Source organism: Lactuca saligna, chromosome 5, assembly GCF_052625555.1.
Source record: "Lactuca saligna cultivar CGN05327 chromosome 5, ASM5262555v1, whole genome shotgun sequence".
Classification (NCBI taxonomy): domain Eukaryota; kingdom Viridiplantae; phylum Streptophyta; class Magnoliopsida; order Asterales; family Asteraceae; genus Lactuca; species Lactuca saligna.
In genome coordinates this window covers 129,652,166-129,671,470 of record NC_136421.1, presented here as the reverse complement: position 1 = coordinate 129,671,470, position 19,305 = coordinate 129,652,166, and the positions used below count along the sequence as shown (strand labels likewise).

Sequence of the window (19,305 nt, the reverse complement as noted above, 5' to 3'; positions counted from 1 at the left end):
CACGGAGGGTGGACCAGGTGGACTGAAGGCCCTGCAAGGCGGACCAGTCCCACAGTAGACCCGATATGCATGGCTGTTCTGTGATTCGTTATGAGATGGAGTGATATGTGTATGGTATTCGTGGTTGGTATTTTGGGGGTATCTCACTAAGCTTTCGGGCTTACAGTTGTGGTTTAATGTTTTTCAGGTTCTTCAGGAGACTGTGGCAAGGCGAAGGCGTGATCATACCGCTCCTCATGATTTTGTAGCAATGTGATTCTGGGAATACTCTAAATGATTTGTATTGAAAACCTTTTTGTAAATAATTTAATGAAATCGGGTTGTTTTTGAAAAATTTAAATTGGTTGGATTGTTCGGTTGTTACAATCGAAGGATATACAAAATTCATTAATGAACCTATAGGATCACATGGATCATTAATGAAAATATCTTCTTGAATATCAACAATTACTTCACCATCATTCGGACCACCAACATTACCTTCTCCTGTGTCCAAAAGCCAGTTTGAAAAACCCCTTATTCGATCAACAACATATGAATCGCTAACCTCGTGTTTTTTTGTTGATTTATGGTCTTTGCATTGTTGCCATAAATATGAAGAACTTAAAGAAGCATTAACAATGTTTTGTCTACTGCCACTCGGAACCACAAGTGGAATTTGTCTGAAATCACCTCCAAAAACAACAACTTTCCCTCCAAATGGAATATTTGAGTTTGTAGGATCGACAAACTGTAATATATCCTTCAAAGTTCGATCTAAAGCTTCAAATGCATGCTTGTGTACCATGGGTGCTTCATCCCAAATGAGCAATGAGGTTTTTCTTACTAAACTAGCAAGATCACTTTTTGGATTTATTCTACAAAAAGAATCATCGATAAGATTTATGGGAATTATGAATCGAGAGTGTGTTGTCCTGCCTCCAGTCAATAATAATGAAGCAATCCCACTTGAAGCAACGTTTAAAACAATCTCTCCTTGGCATCTAATTGCTGCAAAAATTGTCTTCCAGAGAAATGTCTTACCCGTTCCACCATAACCATATATAAAGAATACACCTCCCTTATTATTTTTAACCTTAGCCATTAAATCAAGAGTAATGTTGTCTTGCTTGTCGGTTAATGAAACAAAGAGTTGATCAAACTCATTCTTCAAATTTGGTATGTCATAATCTAGCTCCTTGGCTATCAAACAATTTTTTGAAGATGAAGCCAAATGAGCATCTAGGTAAGGCATCATTCTATAGTTCTTGAGACTGGAATTGTTTCCGAGTAAATTTTGTTCTATCTCAAACAAAGTCAAGTTTTTAATTTGATCTTCGTTTAGTGATAAACCTGTACGAACAATACTATATTAGTTACAACATATTAAAAAAAGATTACGTGGGATGAAAATGTAATTGAGTGCATATTGGAAATTTATATGATACAGTTTTAATAATAATGTAATAAACATAAAATACCTAGAGACTTTAATCTCTTTTGTTGAGTATAAAGAATTCCATCTGACAGGTATTCCCATGTGTTTTCCCACACAATCTCTGGTTTACACAAATTGCTGGACAATAACATCATACCAAATAAGAAACGTAGATAAAAACCATATCCTGAAAGAATTGCTTCCTTAATTTCTTCGATGTATTCTGTCTCATCATCCAAAATGCCTAGATTATAGCATGCATCTTTAAAAGAAGAACAAATTTCACCATTAACCGTGGAATTTCTTTGAAGGATCTTGGACCTTTCACTTTATTTAAAAAATTCTTAAAAAATATGCTTCGCCAAGCTTAGGTGAAACAGAGTGAATTCTACCAATAGAAAATCCAACTTCCCTTGGCTTCCAAGTTTAAAGTTAGGTCTCCAAACAAACTTGGTAGGAAATTCAACATATGTAAGTTTCCGTGCTTCGTTATTGATCTCATTACACTTCATCCAAGATATGAACATTGAAGAAGCAACTGAAGGCCGGTCAAGAACATCTTCAATATCATCGTCTGCCTCATATACAACCTGTTGTTGACCAGGCAAATGAAAATGTAGTATAATCACAGCAGGATGCCTATAATTAACATCATATTTAAAAATTCTCCATGATGCTTCACATGCATATATATATATATATATATATATATATATATATATATATATATATATATATATATATATATATATATATATACAATCATAGCACCAGTCGCTCTATCAGGACCCTTGTTTATATATTTAAATAAATATTTTATAGAAGATCCTTGATTGCACCATTCAACATTAATATGTGTCTGATATCTTTTTAACAGATATTTGTTCTATGGAACAATATTTCTATTATCTAACTGAACACCAGATTTTTCAACAAAGCTTCCATCATTTCTTCTCCTATATGTGACAACCTGAAATTTTCATTAGGTCAAACCCTAAAAGTCAATCACTTCATATGATAAGTTAATTTCATTTGTATTTTGTTTTTAACAAATTTAAAGTTCGTTTGACTATTATAATAATTATTCTTTAAACGAACGGGTGAAAGGATGTGTCGTCTTGAGTCTTGAAATTTCAAAACCGCGAATACCACGTAGCTTAGAAGTTCGCGGCCAAACTTTTATGTTTGGGCCTCAAATTACCCTAAAAATTGTAAACTCATGCTTAAGCATGAGTTTACTCCCCAAAACACTCACTACTCATTTGCAACCTCAAGAGTAAACTCCAAACACTCTCAAGTATCATCCCGGTTTTCACCCGATTTCCCGAAAACATAAGTATATCTCGACTTGGTTAGTTGATATAACATAACAACTAGTGATTACACATCTTTTCATCCATCCATTGTTGTGTTTTGATTAGATTTCCAAAAACACCAAGATCACACACTAGTGTTCTTGGGACCTTAGCACCTTTTCAAGCTTCCAACTAGTAATTATTCCTACCCTAGTGTATTGTAAGGCTTGTTATACTTCTATAAATCAAAGAAACTCAAGGAAACACCAATATCAAGGGTGTTTACGGTTCAAGAACCCCTTTAACTGTAAACCCTTCTTTAAGGGCCAAAAGTGTGCCTTAGTCCATTCACAAGCCTTAGGGACAAGTCTAAATCCTTCCTTGATGAGTTTATCACATAAAAAGCACAAGAGTCTCCCATTTATATGTGTTTAGGGTTTGGGAAGCTCCCAAAACCGTAAACACCCCAAAGTGAGAATAAGTGGCCCTTATTTCATTCCTATGCCTTAGTGACTAACATGGTTCCATTCATTGTTGAGCTAAGGACTTGAAACATGAAATTACCACTTTCCATATGGGTTTATGATAGTAAACCCAAAAGGAAATGGTCTTGGGACCGTAAAATCCTCAAAGGAGTGTAATGATGCCCTAATCTCTTCCAAAGGCCTAACCATCAAGTAGAAATGCTTCAAAGGACGTGCAAAACCTCAAAACAACTTATGGTCAAAGAGTGAGGAGTTTACGACCGTAAACTCTTGAGTTTACAACCGTAAACTCATTAGGTCAAGGTTATTAAAACTGTAAACTCCAAAGAAGTTTACCCTTGAATCCCAAACACAATAGCAAGATCCTTTAATGTAACATCCCAAAAATACGGGCCAAAAATTTCATTTTTAATTAAGTGATTTGAAAAAAGCGTTTGTAACAAAATATCACACGATCATAATATTTGATAAAACATGTCTCGTGGATGTAAACCAAAACATAAAACATGAAAATGTCAGAGTACAAAATCCCAGAATGACTCTTGGTGCGGAAATCAAAAGAGCGTGTGTGATGCGCCGCCGTGCCAGCTCCTTCCCCTTGACAGAAGAGGTACTTGAAACAACAACTGAAAACCATAAGCATGAAGCTTAGTGAGTTCCCCCAAGTACCACATACCATATAATCACATAGCATACATACTGCCAGGCAATTCTGGGGTGCCCGACCTACCCGGTACGGCCATTTTGGGGTGCCGACCTACCCGTGTCAAGCCATTCTGGGGTGTTGACTACCCATGTCAAGCCGTTCTGGGGTGCTGACTACCCTTCAGTCCTAACAACCGAACCTCGGGGACTACTCCCCTCCTACTACCACTAATACATATAATAGATCATACTAGCATATAAACATATCATCACATACTGTCAGACATAGCTGGGGTGCTTGACCTACTCTTCGGTCCTAACGACCGAACTCTACTACTATCACATATCATGCCATCATATAATGTATCAGGTAGTAGCAAACCTAGATGATATCACAAAGACAATCATCTAACATACACCTCCTACTGGTGGGACGACATTGTGGCCGTAAACCCACCGCTACTGGAAGGTAACTCACCTCGAAAGTGGCTGCTGAAGTCTGCTTGCTAAGCGCCTAACTGCTGAATCGCAAATCCTCCGGCTATAAATCATAAACATAGGATAGCCTCTCATACACACCCTTAGGTCAGATGACTGACCCACCCCTGGTCAAAGGTCAACTCCTTAGTCAAGGTCAACTTCCAGTTGACTGGACTCGCCGAGTCATGGCACCGACTCGCCGAGTCCTTCTCCCACTAACCCGGTCTTGCACGCCAAGTCCCTTTTCCCACTCACTGAGTCACCCTTAACTCACTACTTGGGGCTATAGAACCGACTCGCGATCCGACTCGCCGAGTCCAAGAATAACTCGTCGAGTTCCAGGCAATATTCATATGACTCGTCGAGTTGTTCATCCAACTTGCCGAGTCTAAGGCCACCTTCAAAGAACTCGCCGAGTTCTACCTTGGGACTCGCTGAGTCCCTATGACCCATTTCCCATACAGACCAAATCTGAGACATGCAACGCTTCCAAACCATAGATCCATTTTCCTTGAGCATGCTTATCACGTAAAGTTGCAAATTTTACGTGCATGCATGGCCCTATAAGCTCAAAAGGAAAAACCAAGCTCTTAATGAGGTCATACACTCAATGGGGACCTCAATCACTTCAACCATAGAAACTTTATACTTCTAATACACCCATAAGGTCCAAATCTGGAGTCATTTCAGAACATAGAGCATTAACACATGGAGCTTGAGGTTTTAGGGCTTGAAAACCACTAATTTGGGACAAAAAGAGGATCTAATGAACTAGTGATCAAGGTAAGAGACAAAGGAGGCTAAGTTAGAGCGTTTAAACCTTCTTCACAAAGCCAAAAACCTTCTTCCTTCTTCTTCTAAGCTCCAAACCTTCTTCATAAAGCCAAAAACACTCTCAAGAACAATATAGGGGCTAGGGTTTTGCTCTACAACTCTCTGGAAGTGTTAGAGACAAAGGAGGCTAAGTTAGAGCGTTTAAATAGGGTGCAAACACCCAGATTAGGGGTTTTACCCAAACAGGGTCTACTAGCCGAGTCCGGGGACCAACTCGCCGAGTCCAAAGCTCAGTCCCCGCGTCTTATCCCACTCCTACTCGGCGAGTTGTCCCATCAACTCGTTGAGTCTAAGGCAAAAATGCATTATTTTAAAATGTAAATAGCAAAGAGTATGTATCGGGAACCAGGTGCTACATTTAACACTTACGTGTAATCCTTATGACTTGTAGCACTTATATAAGGTGTTTTACATGCCTTAGGATGTCTTAACTTTATTAATTAGTGGTTTAAAGTCTAATTGAATACATATATCTGGGATCATGTGTTAACTAGGATCATTAGGTGTGAACAGTCTTCACTTGTCACCAAGCTTTCCTACATCATTCAGTTCCTCCAAACCACCATCTATAGGTGAGTTCATACCCCTTAATCAATGTTTTAAAAAAAATTAAATGCTTTAATGGGGGGGGGGGGGGAATACAAGTAGAAAACAACATGTTAATGAATCAATCATATGTGATTTATAACTTTGTTTTCATCCAGCATATTTCACATACTTCAAAATGTGATGCATGAAATGGTTTTCTTTCTTAAAAATAATTTGTTATCAAATGTATTACTTTTGAAATGTTTATTAAAATGGCATCAACTCATTGTTAGTTATTGTTCAAAATACTTAAATGTCTTACAAAACCATCTTCATCCTCTTGATCAAAACTATATCTATACACTTATGTTCTTATATATATATATATATATATATATATATATATATATATATATATATATATATATATATATATATATATATATATATATATATATATATATATATATGAATGTATTGATATGATAGCTTTCATCCTTCATTCAGTTCCCACACTCTTGTGTAGCAAGGGTGTATAAACCTTCTTGGACATCAATTACCTTCCAGTTAACTATTATAGGGATAGTTAAGAGATACAAGACATTATTCCTATTACAAGGAATTACACCAGAGTCAATTCATTCATGAGTCTATACTATACATTACATGTTACATGGATACACTTACATGGATACTCTTACATGGGTACTCTTACATGGATACATGTACTTAGAAACTATTACATATCATACGTGTAGTTTAGTTCTGTCGATCCTAGTACAAAAGGATACTATACGGGACTAACCATTCCGGCACCCACCTGTTAGCAACAGAGGTAATGAACATCTTCGGATGCCTACGGTTAATACTTATATTAGGAGTACCTTTACGGGACTAACCATTCCTTAAACCTGCTGCCAGCTATAGAGGAAAATGAACAATCTATAGATGTTCAAGGTTATACATTTCGGCAGTCGCGATGTCGTGTTTATCCTAATGCAAAAGGATAATACTTTTATGGTTATATTTCCCTATTACTTTTATTTTGTGATACATTCTTATAAACAAGGAGGTAGACTATATAATTTTAATAGTAGTCATAAAAGGGAAAACCATCTTTGTTACAGCAAAACATACAGGTCTTGGTAGAAGACTACTTTCAAAACATACAGGTCTTGGTAGAAGACTACTTTCAAAACATTCGGGTCTTGGTAGAAGACTACTCTTATACTAATAGGAAATATGGGATTTTCTAGGGTTTCATACTTATATCAAATGTTTCATTCAAAGATTTGCATAGCATTCATAACAGGTTTCCAAAACAAGGCAATGACACATAAATACTTATGAATTCACCAGCTTTTTGTTGATACTCGCTTTCAAAATAACTTGTATTCTCAGGTCACCAGTAGACAGGTACAATGTTCAGGTTTCAAGAAGACGGAGCACAGACAAGACTCGTCTTTTATTTTGATTTCATATTTTGGTGTCTTATTACTATTAAAGAACACACATGTATTAAATATTTACTTTTAATGCAATGGATGATGTTGTTGCTTGTTTACTACTTTGCATTGTTGTGATATTGTACATGACGTCCTCCATCCCTGAACGTTTCCGCCATTCTTGGTTTTAGGGTGTCACACTATATAAGGGAAAACCATCTGAATCAACTGAAGTATGATTACAGAATTGCTTTGGAAAGTTTTTAGAACACTTTCTGTCCACCATGCTTGGGCAATTGAAATTTCAACTCCACATGGACCGTGAATCATGAACTCATTAACAAGTGAATACAATTCTGGATCTTCATCAATATTTGGAATCTCAGTAGAAATAATTGGATTGATATATTCAACTATAGGAAGCTTGTAGTCAGAATGCATAAACAGTCATATATGACTATGAGGCAGACCTAGTGTTCTTACGCTTGTTAATTTACACATTTACTCCCACTAGTTTAAGTTCTTATTATTTGACCACATATTGACTTAACATTTGATTGGAAACTATATATTTACAACATTATCCCTAGTTCATCTACTTATTAACAAAATTAGTCAAATGATGGCTTTAAATAAGTTAAAAGCTCAAGTCCAACTACTTATTAACAAAATTAGTCCAATGATGGTTTTAAATAAGTTTAAAAAAGGGTTGAACTTAACTTTTCCACACTTTTAACCAAATTAAACATAAGTGGATTTTTTTTATAAAAAAAAAAAAGAAAAAAAAAACATAGTCATACAATCGGTGAGAAGGCAAACGGGCAACAAATTGTGTTGCTAAGCCTTTTCTTATGGTAAAGGCAATTCTTTTAAAGACTACATCCTTAAATCTAGATGATATAACATTGTTATGTATGATTTGTTATACTCTATTACAAACTCCACTATATCCGACGCAAGGAAACAAAACGTATCAAACACAAATGGTATGAACACTTGTTAATTTTTCATACATTATTTCTCAGGTTTTGTGACCTTGCATGTAGCAGCTTTTAAAGCAGCTTGTCCCACCTTGAATCCCACAACCCTCAAGTATACAAGAGGTCATACCCCTATAAGGTCCACACAGGCATGTTTCTCTCCAACTTATCCAAAAATCAAAATGTAGTCGATCTAAGGGTAGACCTTCCTTTTGTCAGGTCAATCAAAAAATTCATAGGTGCCTCTTTCTTGGTGGAAACCCCGACATGCTTAAATATTTCAAACAAAACATCTCTAACCATATCGTGTCTGTATTTGAACCCCATGAGTTCATTACAATGAATTGCATGCTCTCCGAAAGAGTTCAAACAAGCCTTGCGGCACACCAGACATATCTTGTCAGCTGGGAATATTGGGATCATAATTCGATATTTTAGGATAGTACGCTACTCCACAGGAGACATATGTTGGTCAACCCCATCTATAGGGATAGCTAGAAGAAAATCTTAAGCATGTGGTACTCGTAAACACTGAAAAACTGCTTTTTGCCAAGCCATCATGTCGAAATGCACTTCCATATCATGGAAAATTTTACTAAAAAGGCACTCACCAATATATTCTAAGATTTAGGGGGCGGTGTCCTTAGTAGTAACACTACTAATGTCAATGTCCGGAAACTTGTTACAAAAAGAAGCCAAGGAAAAAACATAATCAGAATCCATACCACATATGTCGTTATCCCGTACGATGTGGTTTTGCAACATCCAAGATTGGTCCCTTGAGGGAAAATAGCATGTGAGGTAACCTCTACTGTCGAGTACAAACCTAAACCGCCAAACCAAATGGATAGAGAAGCAATTCGCCATTGTATGTCGCCAAATAAAGGGACACCACACACGACAATGTCCTTAATTTCCCCGCACAACTCTTTGTCAAAGAACAACATCGCCTCCTCCATGTGAATGGGTTGGCACATCCTCAACCCAAAGAAAAGATTAGTAATACCCATGGTTCTAAAAAGCACGTCATGGCGCGCCTCAAGGTGTGCCATGGTGCGAGGCATGGTGTAGCCGTTACGAAATCGTCCAAGGCGGGTTTGTGAAGCGTGGCGCCCAAATAATGTGTCAAGGCGCGCCTTATCACATTACGGCGCGAGTTGTTTTCATGTCGTGGTTTTTTTTTTTGTTTTGTTTTTTATCGGTCCTAAAATAAATGAGTTTTTGTGAATTTTTTTCTATTAGATATTAATATAACACTTTTAAAAACTTCATATATTTGATAAAATTCAGTAATTATAAATTTTATGTCTTTTAATGTATATAATATAGTCACGCCTTGAAAAACGCCATGGTTCGCCAATGCTTGTCATGGCCTAACTTTTACCTTGCCGTCAAGCCACGCCTTACGTTATTTAGAACATTGGTAATACCCATACAAGACCGAATCAGAAGGAGCTCACTCTAGGGATCAAATAATTGTAGAAGAATGTGCATTAAATTCATAATCTTTTCGACTCTATTTTATAGCTAAGCTGGTAATGAAACTAGCATGTCTACTAACAACTCCTCCAAGAAGTTACAGCCTAATGGTGGCCTACTTATGCCAATTAGGAAAAGCCCCTCACGAAGTTTCCTACCATCATATGAGGGCCAATTCTAGATATTCAACTGAAGGCCCAAATCTGGACCAATCACCTTAATGATGTCCAACACTTTGGCCACTTCCTCCGAAACTCCAATAAGTATGTCATCATCAAGGTACCATGTATGGGGAAGAAGCTTGCAATTGTCTCTAATATTATGCAAGAGCGGGTGCAGCACAAAGGCAAATGGAACTGGTTCCAAGGAGTCTCCTTGCTGAACCCTAATAGTGGGCCAAATATGTGTGTATCCTAGATACAACCTTGTTGCTTGACCATATAGGAATTCTACCCATAAGGATATAGAAGGGCACATTAATCTAATCTCATGAAGTAATGCAGATCTATCCAAAAGGTTAAAGGAATCGGAGAAGTCGGTGGTAAGCATGGAAAAGAGACCCGTCATTGTGGCGCTCACTCAACAACCTATTGGTACTATGTAATACTGCCTCAGCACCACCCGACACCCCGACCCCAAACTGAAAATCATTAAGATGATACTAGGCTATTTCTTTACCAACACCTTTCATAGCCAACTTGGAAACCAAACGTCTCCATCTAGTGCCTACTACAATAGTTTGTATTCAATTGTCAGGTTTTAAGAGCGGTGTAAGAAGAGTTGAGGCAACAAATTCTGCCAAACTCGAAAGGCATATTCCTCCTAGCCATATATTAACCACAAATGTAATAGCATGTAGGAGGTCTTTGGGTAGAACTGAACCTTCTCTACAAAGAAGCATCCAAAATGTGTTGAGCTCTCAACCCGTCTCTCACACATAAGGTTCCTTTAGTGAATAATTTAATGCCCTCAAGGACATTGTCAATATCCACAAGGGGAGGTTCTGAAAACATGATGATTGGCATGGATGGTGGTGGCATGTATGGATGTTTATTCTCCATTGCCTCCGTGGTATCACCCCTGTGTGCAGCAATCGAGGAACACAATACTTTCACTACTGCTGTGAAATGCCTATCTACAACCTAATTGAGACATTGTTTGGCATTGGTGTTGCCCAGTGTTCTTTCCTCATGAATGTAGTCTTGTTTTTTGCCTTGTTGCTCCAGCCTTTCATTGTCAACCAAGTTTTTAACAAGCTTAGTTATACCGTCTTATGTACCCCAAGTAGTTAACATGCTTAGAATATTACGATGTTGCAAGGACTTCCTGTTCCCAGACTTACCTTATTGCATATTATTGGGCCTGAACAACTAAAGAGTGCACCTAGAAAGAATTAACAATGCAACCCACACTTCAATGGACCTGAAATGAGCAACCACCTTGGAAAGGGTTATTTTCAAAGGCTGAGAGAAAGCCATACAAAAGTTATGAGAGATGTTTTTTTATTGTGGTGATAGATAGCTTAAACACATGCTCAAGGAGTTGAGTATCCAATACTAACGCCTCACTGAGGTCGGTCTCCAGTTCATTAGGTGGCAACTTTTGAATACCAACAATATGTCCGCTCATGTCATCAACCCCGTCATTAAATTTAACAAGACCATCAGAGTGGTGACACAAGCAACTCAAGGCATGTAGACTCATGCAATCCCCACATATTCATTGACCAAACGTCTTCAATGTTGTCGCCACTGACATAAACAATCCATGGTCTAACGAAATAGTCTCTCGTAACATAGCTCTACGCTCATCCATAAGAAGGTGTAAGCTCTGGAGATGAGAAATCACACGAGAAATCCCCTTACTTCCTACTTCACCGTTCAGGCAACAATGAAACCCCTAAAGGACACAACCAAGTTTCACTCGTAAATGTATGAGAAAATGCCATGAGTACACAAACAAAGCTCATTAAAGCCTTAATGTCATCAACCCCATCATTAAATTTATCAAGACCATTAGAGTGGTGATACGAGCGACTCATGGCATGTAGACTCATGCAATCCCCACATATTCATTGACCAAACGTCTTCAATGTTGTCGCCACTGACATAAACAATCCATGGTCTAAAGAAATAGTCTCTCGTAACATAGCTCTACGCTCATCCATAAGAAGGTGTAAGCTCTGGAGATGAGAAATCATACGAGAAATCCCCTTACTTCCTACTTCACCGTTCAAGCAACAATGAAACCCCGAAAAGATACAACCATGTTCCACTCGTAAATGTATGAGAAAATGCCATGAGCACACAAACAAAGCTCATTAAAGCCTTAATGTGAGGCTCGAAATAAGAAGCAAAAACCCAAAGTCAAATGTAACACTCCAACAAAAGGTTGGAGTGCATAATGAAAACTAACACCAGGAAGAAAGTCTACATCTTCTTAAGTCATAAAATGGTTGCAATACTTGAAAACCTTATTTAGACATTTTATCAAACACCTAACGAGCATAAAAAAATGTGATTTGAACAATGAGACTTGATAATTTGACCCATGTTGATTGAAGATGATAAACTAAAATTCTTCGTGTTGCAGCCTTGAGCAACTAAAAATTTTCTCAAAGTATACTCTAACAGGAAGAGAAGTGTGTTGACTTGTATATTTTTAGACGACAAGTTATTGCTTCTAATCAATCGATTTTTCTGATGCCGTTTTACGCTTTTGTCTCTTAGATCTGCTTCAATTGGACTTTGATTATTATGTCACGCCCCCGGCGACTTCTAGATCACGACTTCTAGATCAGGGCATGAATCGGAAGTCTTCACATGTTAGAGCAAGTACGATTTCTTTATTATCAGCATATTAAGAAAATTAGTCCAAACTATGTAAGAACATTATCCATCCACAATCACATCATAATACAAAATTACTACCAAACTATACTACTTCAACATCTGTCACATATTCAAATCATATAAGTCTTACATAAACCAAAACTACAAAGAACTCGAACTCGAAGAGGGTTACAAAAGCCACAAACCCTTTTTTATTTTATGTTCAAGTGATAAAATGAGACAATTTCCTAAGGCCATATATCAGACACACAGCTTCCAGCATCACTGCTTATACCATTCTTGAAAATGTCCGCATGGCCCACCATCACATGCTGACCTGGCAGCGGTAGTCCAGGGTGGTCATCCCCACGAACTGTTATGGTTGGTGACACATTTCCCATTCTTGACATGTTTTGATTGTTGAAGAGTTGAGGAGTTGTTAGATGATTCTGAATGAGGTGACTAAGACTTGATGTTAGTGAACCCCTAGCTACCATATCTTCAGCTAGCTTCACCTGTAGAACATCATCATGTAGTTTTAGTAAACACTAATTTGAAAAAATCGGTGAAAAAATTTGTGTAACTAAGTTTTATTTATGGATTAGTGGTAAATGAAAACACTTTTGTTATAGTTTGATGAATGAGAGGTTCTTAGGGTTTTATGCAGAAAAGTCGCATTATTTTGGGAAATTTTTTTGATAAAGTGCTAAAAGAACAAAAATTTGAACAGAAAAGTCTCGATTATTTAATATTTTGACCAAATTAATGAAAAAGTCCTTACTTTTATTTTTAACAAGAAATGACATATTATCGTGTAAAATTAAATAATCGGGACTTTTCAAGTTCAAAAAAAAAAAATTAGGACTATATATTGAAAATTCTCCCAAATAGTGAGACTTTTCTGCATAAAACCCGAGGTTCTTATGTAAAACAACTAAACAAGCCCCAAATATATGGTAAGATACATAAGAGTGTTTCATTTTACCAAAAAAACACACACTTAAAAGTCGGGAAAATGAGACTTTCTCTTTCTTTATACTTTTTAGGGAAATGTGGGGAATAGCAATGTACTTAATTTGATATATAATTGTTGGGTTGATCTCATAAAAGATCTTATATTTTGTGGTTTTTCCAGATTAAACCTCATCTTTATTTTTTACATGAAAAAAACCTTATATTTTCACTTTTTCCAAAAAAAAAACCTCAACCTTCTAAATGTTTCCAAATAAATCCTCAACTTTCTTAGTTTTTCCTGAAAAAACCCTCACATTTTACAACTTTTTTTTGGAGAAAAATGACTAAAAGGGCCAGGTCAGAAAAAATGAAAAAATACAAGGTCTTTTTCATAAAAAATATAAAGTTAATGTTTAATCCAAAAAAAAAACAAAAAACAAAAAATATAAGATCTTTTATGAGATTGACCTATATTGCTACTATGATATAAAACAATGTGAGTATGTTGCTATTATGGTAATAAATTGTATCTACATTGTTATTATGTGTAAATAAATAAAATAATGTTACTACTATGCAACAAATATAAAAATAGTACAACCTTATTATACAATAAAAATGCTCTCAAAATAAGAAAAAAAAAAATTTACCTTAGCTCTCAATGCTTCCACATCTGCCTTGAGCACTCGATTGTTGGTTGAAGCATCTTTGTATTGTTGACTTGCACTTGTGAGTTGCTTGAACAAAGTTGTGTATTCTCCATGCAGTTGTTCCACCTTAAAAACACACACACACATAACTTTTAAATCTTGCATTTTTTGCAAAAGGATTTAATAACTTTTCAATCTTGTTAAAAAAAAAATTGCATACTTGTTGCTCAAGTTCTGTTAAATGATCTTGCTTTCTTTTTCTTGAACGCCTTGCAGATTCTCTGTTTGAAACCATTCTGAAATCATATAAAGTTTAATTAATATTTGTCTCATTAGTTATATCTAATAAACAATGATTTATAATTTCAATTTATGTCTACAATATTCATTTAGTATTTGTTGTTGAAAATGGGTAGTTTTTGAAAAAATGTGTGTGAAGCCTTTTACTCCAATTGACATTTGAAAACTAGATCATTAGAAGGGTAAAAATGTCATTCACTCACATTAAGTCCAAAAAGATAATCTCAATGTATAAACAAACTATAGAGCACTTCACAGTTCACACATACAACACTTAATAGAAAAAAGAATGACTTAATAGAGAAAGTCAAAACTTTTTACCATTTTGCCCTCAATGTAAACCTCTTACCTTTTAAACCGTTTAACATCCATTTGATCATTACTCTGTTCACATTGACCTGCTTCAATCTCTGTATCATCATCATCTGATTGTTCATCATCACTTGTTGCCCCAATCACATTTTTTGGTTTTGTAGCTGAAGTTGGACTCTCAACTGACAAATTTACACATTTGCCCCTGATTAAGTTAGTATAGTATACCAACTTCAAAAGGGTCACGTTTCTTTTGATGAATAAATAGAAATAGAAATAGAAATATTACTTTATTAACATTAATTATAATTTATACACACAATAAAAAGGAACACGGATGATTTTTGTTTGTTTTCAGTGGTAAAGAAAACACATAGTATAACTTTTGTGTGTGTGAAAGTTAAATGACAAAATAAATATTTACCACAGATTGATGATTGAGAATCCATAGTCATTGTGATACTGGAATTCTTTGAAGTGAGATTTCTTGACCAAAGAGGATTCCCTGTTATTCCACCATGACTTGAAAATCTATTTACAATATCCTGTGATCCAAAAAGGAATATGTGAGTGTTTTTTTCTTTTTCTTTTTTTTGTAACTTCATACAGAATGAATGATTTAATAGATTAAATCGGCTTATTAAATCCTAACTTTTGACAAAAGGTTGATTGATTGTAACGATTGATAAAGAAAAGACAACGGACCTCATTTATGGATTTTCTCAGCTTATTCGACACTCGAGATAAATGAAGTTATGAAAAAACGTGAGAAAGTTTCGATCTTTCAACTTTTCTTGATTTTAATTTTAGATTTTGAATAGATGTACAATACTATCAATGATCGATCTGATAGATGTAACAAATACCACACATATTAACAAGTTGAAAAACAAAATCTTGAAATTTATGGAAGAAAGCCAAGAAAAACGGTAAAAACTATACCCACTATGGATCTAAATGATGTTTCTAATTGTCGTAATTTTTTTTTTTTTTAATCTTTAACCTTCAGGAAGCTTTCTTTTATCTTCAATCGAGTTCTATCTAGAGTTTGACGCTAATTTGTTAATGGAAGACGGATCAAAATAGGAACTCCACTACCCTCAATCGACACACCAACCACAATAACATACGTACAGATATCAAGTACTGATTAAAAATAATATTGATGTAAACAACAAATGAACAAGAGGGTGGCTCTAATTTGGGGCCTACATGTCGACAATCGAATAAAATATTCAAAAATGCTGTGTATGTGACTGTGTAATAGAGACAGATAGAGTAAAAAACTAAACCAGATTTCTGTAGTGAACAGCGAGATCGGGGGAGCAACCATCGGCGGCATAACTCTTACAATCGTAGTCATTACCGAATACGACGTCGTCAACGGCGGAGAAAGGATCGCCCCGGTGATCAGCGTCAGCAGCCATGGATTGTTTTAATAACTCCCCGATATCGTAGTCAGATAAGGTTCTACTCATGGGGTTGCACATGGATGAATCGTTGAATGGTTCTTCCTTTTTGCTGTGAGTGAAATTATCCATGATAATGTGTGGATAACAGTGGATACAATGAATCAAAGACCCATAAATAATCTTTGAAAAAGGTTGGATCTTTCCGGTTGCTTCACCTCTAAGGATTTGAAGAGGTTTGGTGAAGTATTATATGAAAAAAGTTGGGAAGAAAAAGGTCGGAAGAAGACAAGCTTCAACTGGCTTTGTGAAAAGGGAACTACAAAGACAGACAGTGAAGTACTAATATCGTGAGTAAGTTACATGTTTGGTCCCTATAGTTTACTTAATATAACGCCTTTAGTCCAAAACATTCATTTGTTGCACTCTTTGTGAACTACTTAAAAAAACCTCAGGACACCTAGGAGACGGTGACGTAGTAGTAGCATGAGGATCAATCTCTACCGAAGGTGCGGTATGGTGTAAATTATGGTGGACGAGATCCCTACTATGTAAGACTAAAGAGTGTGGCTAAAAGGGACAAGATAATTTCATTTGTTGTGGATGTTGTTGTTTTGCCTTGTTAAGCAAGAGTAGGTACTAAAATTTTCAATGGTTTGTTGGTTTACAAAAATCACATTAATTAAAGGCAACTTTAGGAATTGATCTAGACTGGTTTGTCGCTTAAGGACATGTAGGAACAACAAATGGATATATTTTTTTGTCTTAAGTTACAAGTTTTTTCACTAAGAGGATGAACAAGTTTCACATTAGACCGGAATCTAGATTCGGATCTATAAAATCAACAAATAAACACACACAAACATATTATTTGGGATGAACATGCTTCATGTACTTTAAATATGAATCAACCAAACTTGAGCATATCCCTAGTTCTTTTTCTATAGATTTACCACCATATATCACCCAAAAAGATAAAGAGAAACAAATATAATGCAAAATTTTCTTTGAATCGGAATCTCGAACTGATTCAATCGACATTTTCATTGAATATGAACCTTTTTAAATTTGAATTTGGATAGATCGGTAAAGAAGTTGGTTTATTAATCTTGTTAAGATGAACGAGGATGATAAATAATTCAGTTTTGTTAGGATGAAGGATGATAATGTTTGATTTTTTAAGTTTTTGGTTTTTTTTATCACCAATGACAAGGAGCTCAATTTTTGGGTTTTTTAGAGAATAAATTTAGATCTTCATTGTCAACATGTTATAAAAGAGATAAAGCCTCTCTCTTTCGCACAAAGAAACTTGATCTTCATCTAGTTCATGCCCCAAAATCCTGGGGAGAAAGAGAGGGGAAAAGATGGGGTAAGTTTTTTCTTTTATTTTTAATTATGAAAATGTTAAAATATATATTAAAATATGAAATATGAATTAAAAGGGTATAATAATCATTTTAAATTGGTTAAGGACCGAATCCACCAAAAAAAATATCAGTTTAAACAAACTATACAAGTTGAAAACTGTTTGGACCGAATCCATAACTTTTTCCAAACCATAAGACCAAATTTATAGTTTCCTCCTTTTTAATAAAAAGTTTCTTTCTTTAAACTATTTTTTTCTACAATTATTCTTTTAAATAAAACAAAGCTTTCATATATATATATATATATATATATATATATATATATATATATATATATATATATATATATATATATATATATTACCAGTTTTTAAAATAAAGTATATAGTGATCACTAGATTTTCAAATAAATATAACTCAAAAATTAATAAAATAATTTATTTCTCACATACTAACATTTTTACCATTATATCATGTATATGAAATATTTCTTTACAGGAATAATGGTTTGTGATGTCGTTTGACACTTTATTTGTTGTGTATATTGTCATTTTCAAAAAGGTCTAAAAAGGTATTCAATTCAACAATAATCATCTTTTAATTCTAGTGTTTCAATGTTTTTCTATTTAGATAAAAGCACTTAAATTGTCAATTATGGTGTGGGCTTGAAAAAGAATGACATCATTGTGCTCATGAATATGAGTGAAAAAGATACATAGATGAACATGGTACCGAATCAATGCCAATCAGAATATACCAACTCTCGAGTTGGGTAAAAGAACAAAACCGAGCATCAAAATAATTGCAAATATATAGTATCGAGTATCAAACATGTTAGACAAATACAGTAAATTACCAATAAATATAGCACCAAATACCAATTTACGGAATTTGATGGTACCAAATACCAAACCGATTATACAAATACAATACCAATACCGGGTTTGGTCATATCGGGATGTTTGATAGTATTGCACCCCTAGATTTATTTGCTTGTTTTAGGGATAATATATATGTTTTGCTGACAAGTTAAAAATCTCATTTTCATTATCATGTTTCATTCAGTAGTATTTTATTATGAAAATAAATAAATTTGTTATAAATTCGATGTAATTTAAACAAGATCAACAAAATTATGCTAAAACTTCATGGGAAGAATAATAAGACTTGAGAAAATTTGAACACTTAGTTATAAGGTTTATAACATCTTAAACAAGATGACATATTTATAACACTCCATTTTGCTTACTTGAGTTCAACTTTGATATAGTGCCTCATTAAAGACATTGCTAAAGAAAATCCAGTGGTGTGTAACTAAATCTCCCTTATTTAAACAATCATTACATTACATGTTATGTACATGTCGCATTCTGATGGCATATACATGTTTTTTGAATATTATAGTAAGATGTGCCTTGCATAGATATTTGTTGCATTGTTATTGGGTTGAACATATTATATCTTAATTAGTGTTTATTATAAGCTCTGAAGTGTACTCAAAAGACTTTGGAGGTATACATTTTCCCTTGTGGCCTTTGATATTTACTTCTTTCATTTGAGTGACACATGTTGATCTTCATAAATTAATGTTAGACCTTTATCCTTATTTATTCCACATGAAGTCAAAATAATTTGTGTAATCAATCTTAACCATGTACATTCTCTGTTAGATTTATTTAGTGCAATTAATTCATCATGATTTAAGGATATGGCAACAAGTGTTTCATATTTAGATCGCAAAGAAATTGTAGCACCTCCGTTCATGAATATGTATCCAGTTTGAGATTTAGCTTTATGGGGATCAGGAAAACAACATGTATCTCCGTACTAATTAAGCCTTATTTGGAAGTGTTGCTATAAAATAACTCAAAACCATTAGTTCCACGAAGGTATT

At 35.0% G+C, this 19,305-nt stretch overlaps 2 protein-coding genes across 2 annotated transcripts; both read right to left on the bottom strand.

The window, feature by feature from the left end:
* Positions 1-387: 387 nt before the first annotated feature.
* Positions 388-8,976, bottom strand: LOC145045708 (uncharacterized). The gene is made up of 5 exons (XM_078994026.1): positions 8,936-8,976; positions 1,868-2,056; positions 1,461-1,555; positions 452-1,332; positions 388-396 (listed from the first exon to the last, which is right to left on the bottom strand). Exons 1-5 carry the CDS (start codon positions 8,974-8,976, stop codon positions 388-390), a joined length of 1,215 nt encoding a protein of 404 aa, XP_078850152.1.
* A 3,471-nt stretch (positions 8,977-12,447) lies between these two features.
* Positions 12,448-16,369, bottom strand: LOC144996895 (basic leucine zipper 9-like). Its single transcript, XM_078956677.1, has 6 exons — positions 15,928-16,369; positions 15,060-15,180; positions 14,673-14,817; positions 14,244-14,319; positions 14,024-14,149; positions 12,448-12,934 (listed from the first exon to the last, which is right to left on the bottom strand). Exons 1-6 carry the CDS (start codon positions 16,174-16,176, stop codon positions 12,668-12,670), a joined length of 984 nt encoding a protein of 327 aa, XP_078812803.1. The 5' UTR covers positions 16,177-16,369; the 3' UTR covers positions 12,448-12,667.
* Between the last annotated feature and the right edge of the window lie 2,936 nt (positions 16,370-19,305).